Source organism: Lissotriton vulgaris, chromosome 11, assembly GCF_964263255.1.
Source record: "Lissotriton vulgaris chromosome 11, aLisVul1.2, whole genome shotgun sequence".
Taxonomy (NCBI): domain Eukaryota; kingdom Metazoa; phylum Chordata; class Amphibia; order Caudata; family Salamandridae; genus Lissotriton; species Lissotriton vulgaris.
The window spans coordinates 399,161,508-399,176,956 of NC_141699.1; the positions used below are offsets into that span (position 1 = coordinate 399,161,508).

The window sequence follows — 15,449 nt, forward strand, 5'->3', positions numbered from 1 at the left end:
GAACCCGCTCTATTCCTGTGATCTTGCATTTTATTCCCCCAACTTGCATGAATTAGGAGAGTCGTGTAATTGCTGAATTTTCTGTACTCTCGTCTGACAAATGTATGCGAAATTAGGAAAATTGTTCAAATTATCTGGCACAATTAAAATTTCACCCATGCATTCTTTAAACGGCCAATGGGTCTTTCTCCACTATAACACCTCCAACCACTTTATAATCCAGGCCCCAAAACCTCCTTCACATTTGCTTACTGTGATCCGTTATCCAAAGCCTTCTCACCATCACCTGCATGCAACCCAGAAGCCAAAGGAAACCCTTGCACCCGGAACCTGGAGCGCAAACTATTCCTGTGTCCTCAGAATGAATATACCAAGCTATTGCAACTCATCAAGGTTGAAAGTTATTCCTATTAAACCACACTTAGCAAGTAAAAGAGAATCGCCCCTACCTGATATGCGCGGATGAGGGATTGCACTGCAAGATGATCCTCCACCAGCTTGTCCACGTTAGGCTGGGCTTGCACCAGTATTTGTGCCTGAGTCAGTGAGGAGAGACTGGTGCTGAGTGGAGGAGGGCTTTGGTAGGCGGTTCCAGGAGGGGCTCCTGCATTGGCATTACGAAAGAAAATGTCCCACGACTGAAAGAAAAAAAGAAATGAAAAAAGTGGTCAAACAAACATGGGGGTCAGACATATTCTCTCAATGATGCAGTTCCCTACATAAAACTATTTTCATGTTTCTTTCAACTGTACGACTCAGTGCTTCCCGTACATTTTTAATACCAAGACTCAATTTTTAGAACAAAAAACTTTTGTGACCCACCTAACAGACTTGAGGGCAGGAGAGACTTCGATGTAATAATAGACTAGCTATCCAAATGCTGTGAATTACCAAAATAACATAAGTTTAGCTCTAACAACAATTGTTTGTAAATATCAAAACCTTGACTAAGCCTTTTAATTTATTTGTATCGGGCAGTGGCCAAGATATTGATCTGCCCATAAAATTGCAGATAGTGAACTGTAATGGAGCTGGAACATCTTTCATAGTTAGGTGCTTGCCAGTGGCATCTGTTCACTAAAATCACAAGGCTTCTTAAAAATCTTGATGTTAATACAAGTGATTTTAGCAAATTTTAAAACACCCCTTCTGCAGCAGAGTATGGCGGGAAGGCCTCAACCATTTTCCAATTTTTGTGTTAAAACAAGGCCCAGTGTTGCATTTTGGAATATGTATGTAGGTGTAATCTATAATATAGAGGGGGGGTGGTAATGAGCGCCTATCTGCCTGCAGAAAGGCCACTCAATGGGCCGCTGGCTGTATTCCGAAAATAGAGACACCGCCCAAATCGGCCCCAGACTGCTCAAAAAAGCAATATATATATATATATATATATATATATATATATAGATATATATATATATATATATATATATATATATATATATATATATACATACATATATACATACATACATACATACACACACACACACAATAAGCTAGTTAGCACGCGTTATTTATTTCACCACTTGCCAGCAGACGATAAAACAGGTGCAGTCTTCAATAAAGTTCTTTTAACAGCCAGACTCGTTTCAGGATAACCACAATCCTTTCTTCAGTGGCTCTAAGCAGAGGAGTGAAAGCGCAGTTTTTTTGCGCACATTTAAAATTCCAATTACCTGCCCCAGTGGGTGTGGCTCTTTGCAAAGCCATCTGGGCATTGTAGTGCGCCAATACAATATCGCTACAATACACTGTAGTCCTATATTTTAGACTACAGGAAAGAAGGGAGGGATGCCGGACAGCTGGGCATCCCTAGGTTTCCTCAGACAGGCTTTTTTGAGGTAACCTTCAGTCCTGCATTTCCGACGCCTGACTTTGCAATTCTGTCACATGCCACGCACGGCGCTGGAGCTATTTTCAGTACGGGCGGCGGAATTACTGCCGCAGTGCTAACTTTTAAACTGGTGGGCCGAGCAGACTGCTCGTTGCTGCAGTCACATCACATATCCACAACGCCCCCCCGTCAATCTCACGTGACAATACGGGACAGCACTGCGAGAGCCGGGCTGCCCCTCTGGTGTTTCCCCGGATAGGCTGCCATGACCTCACCACCCCTCACGGCCCCTTGCAATTCACGGCCTCCTACGGCAAAGGGATGGATTTAACTTTTTGCCAGGGTTCAATTTGGATCACAGTCCGGCGGGTCCGATGGCTAGAAATAAGACCACAAACGAACAACACAGAAACATTACTTTTGTGATGGTACAGTTAAGTACTCTCAACCCTTGCTCATCCTTCTCACAACTGGTGCGGAATAGAACGTAATGCACTCCAGGCCGAAAAACATTTTTAAACAGTAAAACAGAAATAAGCACAAACCGTGGCAAAGCCAGCATGTCTCGTCTTTTTGATATATTGGCTCTGCAGTGCAGTGCAGCACGGTGCGCGCGCGCGTGGGGGAGAAGGTAGAAAAGATTAAGCATTTGCAATGCAATAGGTCTCGCATTACTGAAAGTTTAGTTATTGGCAGTGGCACTGACAATAATAATGCAACGCCAACAGCTCCAACTTTCAGTAATATGAGACCTAGTGCATTGCAAATACTTGTTCCTCTTGGACCTGAAAGGGAACAAGCATTTACAATGCAATGGTCTCGGCATCATTAAAGGTAGAGCTATTGGCATTGCTCGTGACATTTCTTTAAATAATAAATAAATGGCATTGTCATTTACAATGGGCAACTGCAAGACTTTGTTTGTAATGTAAGCCATGCTTTCGCAGTACTGTTGAATTTCATTACCCTCGCCTAGTGCTATTTTTCAGCCGTATATAGCGTGAGTTTTGTGGAGGTGCATGCTCACACACTGCTCACCCTACACATGTGGTGGTGTACTATTGCAAATGCGATGCTGAGTGATACTGATGTGGTGCTGAGTGATGCTGTGTTGGTGCTGAGTGATGCAGTGGTGGTGCTGAGTGATGCAGTGGTGGTGCTGAGTGATGCAGTGGTGGTGCTGAGTGATGCAGTGGTGGTGCTGAGTGATGCAGTGGTGGTGCTGAGTGATGCAGTGGTGTTGAGTGATGCTGTGTTGGCCCTGAGTGATGCTTTGGTGGTGCTGAGTGATGCTGTGGGGTTGCTGAGTGATGCTGTGGGGTTGCTGAGTGATGCTGTGGGGTTGCTGAGTGATGCTGTGGTGGCCCTGAGTGATGCTGTGGTGGTGCAGAGTGATATTGTTGTTGCACCGAGTGATGCTGTGATGGTACTGAGTGATGCTGTTGGCGAGACCTATTGGCTATGCCAATGCTTGTTAAAAAGAGGAATCGCGTTGGGTATTTTCCAGTCATATGGTAAAACACCTGACTGGAGGGTAAATAAAAAGAGCCTCCCGTTATGCATCGTATCAATATTATACAAAATGGACTTCAAGACCATCATAAGCACTGGTGTGAACAATTAAATGCCAGTGCAAGCACCAGAACCCACCAGCTCAAACTAAGCAATGCCGACCGACAGGGATGGCCCCCCTGTGTTAGGTATTCTTGTGTTACCATCATTGTAACTTTTTTTACTAATTTGACATTGAGAACATGATTAACTATTTTGGCATTATCAAGTGTAAAGCTCTTCTACAAAAAAAGAGACAGATTTATTAGAGAGCGGTGTGTGAGCTATGTAAGAAAGTGTGGGCTAGTCTGCCCCTATGCAGCACGTTATGAATTCTTGGAGACAATACTTTTTTTTATGTTACTGAGGATTACCAGGAAGGGTTGGCACCACCATACTGTGAGGTAAGACCCTAGCTTGTAATCTAGTCACCACACTAAACAATTCCCCAAAATTGCCTTTTAACAATATTTGGGAGAGCTCCAGCTGGCAAAATCATATTTTGCTATGGGATCTGAAATAACTTGCGGATTCCTGCTCCCAGATAGGGTGATAAGAAGTCATCAGATAGGCCAGTCCATGCTCTACAAAACATTGTCAATTGCTAACTGCACTGCGAGTCGAAAGCCTCAAAGATTTGCCCAGACGTACTCCCTTTGTACTGCTCTGTGGCATATTTGCATTGTTCTTTGGGACTTTAAAAAAACACTTAATTGAATGTTAAAACTTAAATCAGTCCTATTGAAAGGTTTGGCTAGAAAATTTCGCAAAATGTACCCATCTTCAAGCGCTCTCAATTGCAGGGGATGTGGCTATCTGGGGGATTCATGGCATATCTACAGGGCCTGCTCTCACATTCATCCTATCCGTCCGAGGAATCTTGGCAGCCATGAATGTGGTACTCTGCCTAAACATCAGAGCACAGTGTTTCACTGTAGGCTTATTTCAATACTAATAACACATGACTGTGGACTCCGGCAGATTTTTTTTGCCAACGGGTCAGCGAGGCTACATATTGTCTATAGTTGCCAGCGTTTTGACCTTTAGGGCTGATACGAGGGTCTTCATCAGGACAAGAGCACTGTGCTGGACACTGATTTGGAATACATTTAAGCTACAATACATATTGTATTATTATTGTTTTCTGTGGTTCCTGCTTAATTTATTAGGCATATGTTTCAATAGGTTTATATTCAAAGCAATGTAAGGTCTGCTCTTTTCTGTGGGTCTCCCAACCCTTCCCTATCTGTCTAGACTCTGGGCCCTGAATCTGTTTACTGACGATTTCGCTAACACACACGAGTCCTGACTCAGTAACTGGTAGAGAGCAAAGCCCACTCCAAACACTCAAAGATTTCTGTGTGCATTGCCACACCTACACTCACACAAGGTTTTCTTACGACAGGATGTTATTATTGTGCAGCGGGAGAGTAGGGTGGGGGAGTGGGGTTTTAGTCAAGTTTATGTTGTAGCTTTAATCTGGTGGAACTCTGCACACATTCCTTCACTGTGTTATGTTATATGTTATGTTATGTTTTAATTTATGTTTGTAATGCACTGGGCTTCCCCAGAACGGGAATCCCGCCTCTGGTCGCAGAAGAGACAGGCCAGCGACAGGGCAGTGAGATCATCAGCCTAAATAGGAAACAGCCAGATTTCTAGTTATTTCCGGACCGTACACATCTTAAAACTCTACACTGTCGGAGGGTTTACCATCTGCACTATTGCTTATTTTAACACGTCTACGATTGTTTTCAAAATTCAATAAATAAGACTTTGTTTTAAAGTATATAAAAACGCATAAAATAAATAAAATACACCGATCTTTCACATCGTCACACCTCTCACTGCCCTCTCTTTGGTTTCTTCTTTCGTCCTTTCGCCACCCGTCTCTCCCCCCACCACACATTCTTATATGTTCTGTCTCTCGTGCAAAGCCCACTCTGAAGTCTCTCTTCTCCAATGTCTTGGCTCTCGCTCCTCCTATCTGTAGCTTTTCACCTCTCTAACGGTACCCCTCGTCTGTCTCTTGCTCTGTGCTTGCTCTCACGTCTCTTCTCTGAACTCGGTGTCTCACGCTCCCTCTCCATGACCTTTCACCTCTCCTCCTGTATTTCAAGTCGGCCAGTCTCTCCTTCACCTGCTCGACTTCAGTGCAACTTCTGGCATGCATTTTTAGGCCGACTTTTTCCTTCTGTCAGAATTAGCCCCCCCCCCCCCCTCCTCCAGCGTTGGCCTCGCTCTCTTCTGTCTCTCTGCAACGCCCCCTATCTGCTACAGTCTCGGCTTCCCTGCAGTTTCTCTCCCTACCTGTTTTTCTCCTCCTCATATACGTCCGGTGACTATCCTGCTCTCCTATCTGGCTTTTCTTCGACCTCCTTGCTCTAGCCAACCCCCACTGTGGCCGGTCTACTCTCCCTGGCCAACACCCCCTCTTGCTATCCTCACTGTTTCCCGACCTCTCTTCTCCCGTGCGTGGGGGAGGGGCGCGCCCGCGGCCCTCCCCAGCTGTGTCGGAAAATGTCTCCTGCACAAGTTAAGCATGTTCCCAAAGGGACAAACTTCTTGGCAGTGGAGACGCCGTTCACCCTGTTAATATAGTAGGTATCAGATCTGTTACTTTTGTGAAGCGCTCTGACACCTTCGGGTAAAGTCCACGCTATATAAAGAAACGCATAAAATAAATAAAAATAAAATACACCGATCTTTCACATGCGGCCCTCCCCAGCTGTATGTAAACAGTGATCTCTGCCGTGCAGAATGTTCTCTGAGATCACACCAGGTGTTACGGCCCGAGCCCGCAGCTCATGCAAAAACACAGGAAACAAACTAATATGGACGCCGAGGAGCGGCGGAATTTTTCACTTTTTAATGAGCAGCATTCAGTTATTTTTGCCTGAACACGATTAGGAAAGAGGAAAGCCAACATGCGGAGGAAGGAGGGGGAGCGGGACGAAGATGAGCGGAGGGAAGGGGGGACGAGCAAAGCAGCTCTGGTCTGAAACCACCACCGTCTTTCTCCGAGGAGAAAGCATGGTATTTTTCGCATTTGGGGGCGTGTGTTTTGTTGTTCTGAGTGACGGGCGACGTCACCGGCTAAAGAATAGCAAAACTTACGCCCCCGAATCCGAAAAAGACGGAGCCTATTCGGAGGGATGGCTCTCTCCTCCAATGGCTGGCCTCCGTTTAGGAAGCCAGCCAATGGAGGTAGAGACAAAAAGAGGGAGGGATAAAGCAGCCCTCTTACTCACAATAATTCTCGGACTTCCGGTCTGCCTTCGGCAGACCGGATATTACCGAGACCTAAAAATGTCATGAATAAGGTGGACTTCCATAAGCACATTGGCCAATGGGCCTGTGGCAGATGAGCCACTGATCGAAGATTTCTGACCAATGATTGGGATCTGTGGAGCACATATTTGGCAGATGGGACACCTGCTCCTTTTCAGCAGATGAACGTTCCACAATCTATAAATGACCCCTTCAGTGTATTGTCACTAACCACATGATTTTTTAATAAAGTTTTGAAAAAGACATTTAAATTCCGCTCTCCTGTTTGAAAGTCAGCAATTCAGCCACTAACCCACAGGCCCGCATGAGCCACGCACCTTTAGTAGTATATAGATTATGTAGTTAGAAAGAAATAAAGGAACCGTGCATACTCATGCTTTGATATTTTCTTTTCTCTCGAACCCAGAGGTTTCTGTTCTTCAATTTAAAAAGAAACAATACACTCCATGAATGAGCACAGGGGTTGACAATTAAGCTCTGCACATTAAAGGGATACACAAAATTGACTACATGTCACGTCATGTTATGGTTTTTATTTTATGGGAGACAATGTAGTTAAAGGAAAGGGAACCCTCTAAATATTTGCGGTACCATGGGTTCTTTTGATCTGTCTGCTTCCTGCAGAGTTTGCTGATTAAACTAAAAGGTAGGAGTCGAAGTGGGCGAAATTGCTAATCAGTCTCTGTATGTCGCTCTATGAATGCTGTGAGCGCATGTTCTCTCGCCCGGAGCCACAGTTTGTGAGACATTTCTGCCTGAACCGACTTCCCCTTAGGAGAAAGCTATGCGGTGGGTGTAGGTATAATGGAAACAGGAAATTATTCAAGCTCTGTGCATTCAATAATTTAAATATGGGTGAGATTACACATGTGTAGTAAAACCTGCGTTCTGATCTACGTTGATTGCCAACAGCAATCACATGCTGTCACTGCACTAGCATGTTATTACATACAAGGTCATTTCTTTCTTTGCTAATCTCAACTTTGTTTGCCCACACCACCCTGCAGAATGCATCCATTTTGTTACCTCGGCGATGAAAGCCATTGGCCTTCCGATCCTGGGGTGACGAAGGCAGTGTGTTCACAGGCTGGGGTCTCTCCTAGAGCCAGGGCTGCATGGTATTTTCAGAGCCATGAATATAATAATTGGTTCCAATTGCCTGAAATTAACTGGCCGCTTTTATGACGCGTAAACGGTCCCAGTGTCTGATTTCTCACATCCTTTCATGTAATCCCTCCTTCCTATGCAGCCCAGGTTTATAAAACCAGGAAAATTTCCACTTTTTCCCCCAAGCACATGAAAGCGAGCCCCTTTTCTTATTTAAGCAGCTTATCAGTACGAAGTGCTGACATCACTTCAAGAGGCACGGACCACGAGAGGGAGGGTGGGGGGAAACCAGGCATGACAAAGGGAAGGTGGGGGGGGGGTAAAGAAGGCACCAAAGCATGTCGTGCCTGCAGTAAGTGAAACTGAAGAAAGAAAATAGTGCTCACAGTATAAATAACACATACCGTGTAACAACCAAAGTAAAGGGGCCAGTCGCCATGGGAGGTGACAAATGAAGAGGAGATGCTACTAAGGAGGGATTAACACGCCTATTTACGAATCAGAAGCCAGCATTTAGGACAGACAATGACACAAGCCAATGTCAAATATCGCCAGAGTGGTTGGGCTTCTATTCGCTAATCCACCACAACAAGTCTCGCAGAGCAGCGCATGTGCGCTGGCTCTAGGCTCGACCTAAAAAGAAGAACCAGCACATTGCACATAAAATGGCCATGACGCTGATTGCACATAAAATGGCCATGACGCTGATTGCGCAGTGTCATTCTATAGGCTTTAGGATGTTGGAGGACACAGGAGCGACGGAATGATACACAACTTTCAAATATTATCATAAGGCCAGGAAAAGCACTCCAATTTTTACAACATTTCTAACAATTGTAAAGAAACAGCGAATCTAAAAGATTTTTAAATACCGAACTACAATTGGTGGCGAACATCTTTCTGAACTTGGACCATAGCCATATGAATTGGCTCCGAGACCACAACATTCACCGTGAAACGAGTCAAGACTGGGAGCAACTTTGATACACGTCCAAATACAATGGTGGAGAAAAAAAAAATCCAACAATGGAGTCAGTGCCCAGGCATGTTTACTACTAGAGGAGGAGACGCAGATACCTTGTGACTCGGAAAAACCTCTAAGAGGAAAAACATCTTGTAACAGTCTGAACCCAATACTAGATGGCAGGAGTATGCAGAGCATGTGGATCTAAAGGTACACATACTGCGAACACAGTGTTCGGGCCTTCTTGGGTCGGGGTACAGCCCGATGTCAGGGCTGGTTGCCCAACCCGGTTCGTTTTTCAAACTATGAGAAATCTAATGGGCTTTGCCTCCACCCGGGGAAATTTTGTGTAAACTTCCTTAATCTGCCCTCAGATGGGGCAGAAAATCAATTGGGGCCTTTCTTTAGGGCTGGGTCATCGCATGATGTCAACGTGGGCTGCCCACATACCATTCCTATTAGATCTATAAAAATCCCTTATGTCTAGGGAGCTTCCACCCCCAATCTGCCTCCTTCCCTCAGGGAGGGCAAGTTGGATGTAAAACTACCATTCTTCTTCGAAAGACCGTTAGGGGCTTTAGTGATTGGAGTATGGCCCGAATCCTGAGCAAGTCCACCAAATCACATGGAATTGGAATTGGAATTGGAAATAGATTTATTGAGCGCGATTGCTGCCCAGGGGCGTCCAAGCGCTGGGGTAAGAATCGGAGGGACAAGCGACGTGACACATTAGAGCTCGGAGGCTTGGGTGAATAGTAAGGTCTTCAGCTTTTTAAGGAATGACAGCAGGTCCGGGTTGGAACGGAGTGAGAGGGGGAGGGTGTTCCAAAGTTTAGCGGTATTCAATGAGAACAGCCTACCCCTGGATCTGGCTCTCTTCACTCTAGGAACCACTGCCAGGAAGGCCTCAGAGGAGCGGAGATTCCTATTTGGGTAGTAGGGAGTGACAAGCTTGCTGTTAATAGCGGGTCCTGTTTTCCAAAATGCCCGGTGTGCGATGCACAACGCCTTGAATGACACTCTGTGTTTTACTGGCAGCCAGTGAAGACTTTTCAGTGCAGGTCTGGCTGACTGGGCTCGTGGAATCTGTAACAGGGTGCGTGCTGCGCAGTTTTGCACTACCTGGAGTTTCCGGAGAGTCATCTCGGGAGCCCCCACATATAGAGCATTGTTTGAGTCAAGGCGGGACTGGATGAGGCCTTGGACTGCCACTTTCTTGGCTTCTAGAGGCAGAAGTGGAAGGACCTTCCTTAGAGTTTTGAGGATACCAAAGCAGGTGGCGGACAGCTTGGTAGCCTGGGTGGAAAAGGACAGCTTACTGTCCAGCCACACTCCTAGGCTCTTGACACTTTCCTTGGGGGTGGGAGGAGTGCCCAGAGCTTGGGGCCACAAGGAGATAAAAGGTGTTGGCAAGGCTGGGCCTAGAAGCATGAGCTCTGTTTTATCTCCATTTAATTTGAGGGAGGAGCTGGTCATCCACTCCTTGATGTCCTCTAGGCAGCTCAGCAGGCCTCCTTGGGGGTGACTGATGTTCTCTTGAGCCAATGATACCACTAGCTGAGTGTCGTCGGCGTATGACACAATTTTGATGCCGTACGGTTCGACGATTCCAGCCAGTGGTTTCATGTAGACATTGAATAACACAGGGCTCAAAGAGGAGCCCTGTGGTACTCCACAGCTGAGAGGCTTGCTGGTTGATATTGTGTCGCCATCGAAGATCTGAAAAGATCTGTCGGACAGGAAGGAGCCGAACCACCTTAGAGCGTCGCCAGAGACTCCGATGTCCCGGAGACGGTTCAGCAGGGTGGCATAGCTGACCGTATCGAAGGCGGCGCTTAGATCAAGGAGGATCACTGCCACTGATCCTCCCTGATCCAGAACCCTTCGAGATTCCTCGGCGACCGCTAATAAGGCAGTTTCGGTGCCATGTTTCGGCCTGAAACCTGTCTGGGATGTATCCAGTAGGGAGTGATTTTCAATAAACTGGACCAGTTGGACGTTTACATATTTTTCCAACACCTTGCCAGCCCAAGGGAGAAGAGAGATGGGACGATAGTTGGAATGATCGTCGGGGTTCAAGTTCGTTTTTTTTAGCAGCGCCCGCACCATGGCTTGTTTCCATGCTGTAGGAACAACACATGAGGCTATAGATGTGTTAAGGAGTTCCAAGATAACAGGCAGGGTGGCTTCGTGTGCTTGCATCAAAACTTCTGGTGGGGCTGGGTCGCGTGGGGAACCCGATTTGACTTGCCGTGCCATTTTATCGAGGGTGTCGAGGTCCAAGGGAGGGAAGTGCTCGAGGGTTGACTGGACAAGGGGAGGGAGTATTCTAGGAGAGGGTGGGTCAGCTATCTCTGGAACTGTGGCTCCTGTTTGAAAGGTGGAGTATATTTTCAGGACTTTATTGTGAAAAAAGTCCGCAAGCTCGTTGCATTGATCTTGGGTTTTATTCGGAGGGGGGGTGGTGGTGACATTTGAGCAGTGTTTTATTATCTGGAAAATTTCCCTGGGCTTTGATTTGGCCTCTAGGATTTTATCAGAGTAGAATGTTGCTTTCGCCGTCCTGATCCCATCTTTGTAAGTTTTTATCGCCTCTTTATAGGCGACCTTTTTTTCCGGGAGAAAATCCATACGCCAGGCTCTCTCTCGTTGCCTGCAGCGACGTTTTAGTTCTCTTAAAAGGTCAGAGAACCAGGGCGCTGTTCTCTGCATTCTTTTAGATGAGGATCTCTGGAGAGGGAGGATCGTGTCTAGTGAGTTAGTGATCTAGCTAACATAGTTTTCGTTTGCTGCACTGGGGTCTGAGCAGGGAGGCGGATGGGTAGCGTCCAGGCTATGCAGCCAGGATTCCAACTGGAGTTTTGACCAGTTTCTCCTGAGTGTTGTCCGGGGGGGTAACTGAGGGACCTTGTGGGTTGCCCAGGAAAACGGTATCAGAAAATGATCCGACCATGGGAGGGGGATAGGAAGGTCGACAGTCAGCTCGCTGCAGCTGCTGAAAATTGGATCAAGCAGATTGCCCTTCTCATGAGTTGGAGCTGTGACCAGCTGGGACAGCTTCAGAGCTCCTAGGTCATCTATTAGCTCTTTGGCAATATTATCTGAGGGGGAGTTGAAATGGAGATTCAAATCTCCTAAGACTGTGTAGTTAGCCACGGATAGAGTTCTTTTAGCAATGATCTCCGGGAGCGACCTATGAAAGTTTTGTTGGGTCAGGAGGACGGTAGATCAAGGTGCCCGAGAAGGAAGTGTTGGCGTTGAACTCTATGCAAAATTCTATGCTTTCGCATTCGGGAATACTTTCTGTTGTGGTTTTTTTAAGGTATAAAAACTCCTGGTATCTAGTTAGCTTTACACCCCCCCCCCCCCCACACACACACTTTTATTTGGGGAGGCAGATATATATATATATATATATATATATATATATATACACACACACATATACATATACATACACACACATATACACACACCTCAATATGGCCATATATACACACCTCAATATGGCCTTAAAGTGTGGTGGTACAGTCCAATGTCAGGGCAAGTGAGCCCCCATCCTATTTCTTGTTCCTAAATGTAAAAATCCCTTATGTCTACTGAGCTTACTGGAATGGTGGAGTAGAAGTAAACATCCATTATGCCCCAGGGGGTAGAAAGTCCGATGGTGCCTTTAGGGGTGAGAGTGGTAACCAAAGCCTGGACGGGCAACTACCAACCTATTTATTTTTTAATCTTTGGGTCTAGTGGGCTTTCAGGCAGTCTTGGTGGGGAAAGGGAGGTATAGTGGGTGAAACTCCAAATACCCCCCCAAACTTGGGGAAGATGGGTGATCTCTGCAGTGGCCCTCTGTGGGGGCAGGGGCATTTTGCCGTCCACAGGTTGGGGGAGCCCGGCTTGAGGATCTTCCATAGCCAATAAGAATGTGTGTAATATAAATAGGGTGCTTGAAAGTGCAGAAAACAAAGCCAGAAAGGTGGCGGCATCCTCATTGCCTACAAGCTCAATCCTAGCTTTACCTAGGTTCATACCTAGGAGTTCCTGAGGTATGATGTTGAAACATGGTTCACCCAGTTCTTGGTAAAAAGGATGTAAATGGTATGGTGAGACCAATGGCCCACAAAAGATTTACACAAAGGTTTGATATGCAACATTATTTCTTATTTCACAAAAATCTTGTACTTAAAAAAAGATCAAACATTTATTCATACTTGATATAATTTAGCATTACCCATAAATCTTCAATTTCCACTATGCATCTTTTTCTTTAAAAAAAAAACTGACTGTTGACATTACAAAATATTTTCATTTCATCTCATTATTTCAATTCCTCATGATGTCACAGTACAACATCTTCCCACTGTGTTGATGGGACATTTCAACTACTAAGCTCCTTTATGGTAGCCTTCCTCAGGACAGATTTCTTCCATTGTCTATTAGGTCTACAGAATGAGTACAGCTCCTAAATATATCGAAATATACACAATTGCGATAAGCCTGCCCCAACTTCTATTTACATATTTAGCCTAATAGTTCTCACAGACCTTGGTATAAATATAGAAAGCTTCTCAGTTTTACCAATTTGTCATATAATTATTTATTAACAACTGTACCATTCTTATTTAAATGGCATTCCAAAAGTGGATTATTAGCAAAAGATCTTAACCATATTTTAGAAAAACAATCTTATTATTCAAGGAAGCGTACCCCACATGCAGTATGACCTGGCAAATTAAATTACAACAATATAGTAGCGTAGCTGAAAAGGATGCAACGTTGTTATTGCATAAGGAATTCCCAAAGAAAATTATCAGATGTGCAATGAAACATGCAGGGTATTACATTTGTGAGTCATTGTTTTAAACAAGAGACATGAATTTAGATGATAAAAAGATTGGGTTTGTCACATACTAACTAAAATAATTAATCAGTTCAAAAATGCGATACATTCTATTTAGTTATTTTTTAATTCTATGGTAGGTGAAAAGATGCAGTCTTGTTTTAATAACAATTTACAAAGCCATATTTTACATGCCAACATAAACCTAGTCTCTGATCAAGAAGCTCCGAATATTTTGCGAATCAACAGAAACATGGTGGGACACTACAATTATTTACTCTTAATGCCTGCTGATGTACAGTACCATGGTTAGAGTCTATACATAATGGTAAGCAGTGTAGACAGACACTCATCAACTGAAGATCAAGTGTTGTATAGATCATTGCGTGTGTGGCCTCCTATATTCGGATTAAACAAAAAGGGAGGTACACATTCATATTAATGAACACAGGCCAGCGATCCAGGCAAAGAAAATAAATATAAATTAGTCTGTAATGTCTTTCCAGAGGATATCAAATGGTGAATCCAAGGCAGAGATGTCAGAGAACAAAACAGTAGGTAATGTTGAAAATAAGAGCTACATTAGGGAGCACTTTTGGATACTAAACACGGGAGAGTGCCAATAATGTCCTAAATAGAAAAACATGTTTTTCAGTAATCTGTTGGTATTCAGTCTACATTAAGTGGGTCACTCTGCTCTAATACAAAGTATTAGTGATGGCTTATGTTTTTTCTATGCTATAAAGAGGCTATGGGTTGGAGTGCTTTTCAACAAATTAAAGATATGCTATTTTTCACAGCATTCTAGAAACAGCTCTCAGCAACACTTTTATTAGTAAATATGGTCCTGAACTGTTCAGGAAGCAATTGTTTGCCTCCTGTACAGCAATCCATTGTTAACATACACAACTTAATATGTATTTACTGGTCGCTTTGGTTAGCTTAGCGCTGTGTGGAAAAAAATAGTATCTGTACTTACTCCAAGTTAGTAAAATAAATCAGTAGATTTGATGGCTACACTATTCAACATAAATGCCAATGTCTGGAGATCTGATGCAAAAAGCAGTGGCGTCAAATGTGTTTGCATCAATTGTCAGGATGCAAAGGTTGTGGGGTGGAACACCGAGGTACTGGGAAGGGGCGAAAAAGCATTTGAAATGTTATGCATTTTGGTTTTTTAACAGTATCCCTCACAAATTGGGGAACTTTGGAAGCGGAGGAAATCGTTTTGAATTCTATTTTAGACCTTTGTTTTGTCCGAATCCTGCTTGGACTCCAAGAACTTAACATTCATGGCAGATCCCTCGAGATTTTAGATGAAAGATCTTGACTTATATTACAGTGAGCATGTACCCTCCGCAGCTAGGACCACATTACTAGTTCATGGAGTGCGTGGTAATTTTCTCCACTGCTTTGTGTGGGACCAACTAAATTCCCTTAGAAAAAGAGAATCTGTATAAATGCATGCAGGCGCTTCGCAGGATTGTGAAGCATCCCCAGCGCACAGCTGTGATTAATGACAAGTAGCAAAAAACATGATCATAGGTTTCTTCATCCAAATGAAAAAAACTAATTTCTTAGTAGTTTTCACATCTGGTAAATAAAACTCCCAAAATATGAAGAACTGGCTTTGATCCAGTTTTTGGAAGAGGTCCCTTCATCAGGGTTTGAGAGAAAACAATGAATACATTAAGAGATAGTACCTGGTGCTTGTGCTAGACTGTGAAGAATAGTTTTAATCTTAGACAACTTTACAGTAGGGGCATTTTGAAGTCAAAAAACTGTGCCTGTGAAGTTATTCCAAGCACTGGGCAAGAAAAAGATCACATTGATGAGCACTGAAGGAGATCTCAATG

General features: G+C 44.3%; 1 protein-coding gene across 4 annotated transcripts in view; it reads right to left on the bottom strand.

Annotated features, from left to right (window-relative positions):
• Positions 1-15,449, bottom strand: part of OGDH (oxoglutarate dehydrogenase) — a 514,759-nt gene that overhangs the window by 421,182 nt on the left and 78,128 nt on the right. For all 4 annotated transcript variants that reach the window (XM_086943425.1, XM_086943426.1, XM_086943424.1 and 1 more), the window contains exon 3: positions 450-638. In XM_086943425.1, the coding sequence (XP_086799551.1) occupies positions 450-638 (189 nt within the window). The remainder of the gene's footprint in view (positions 1-449; positions 639-15,449) is intronic.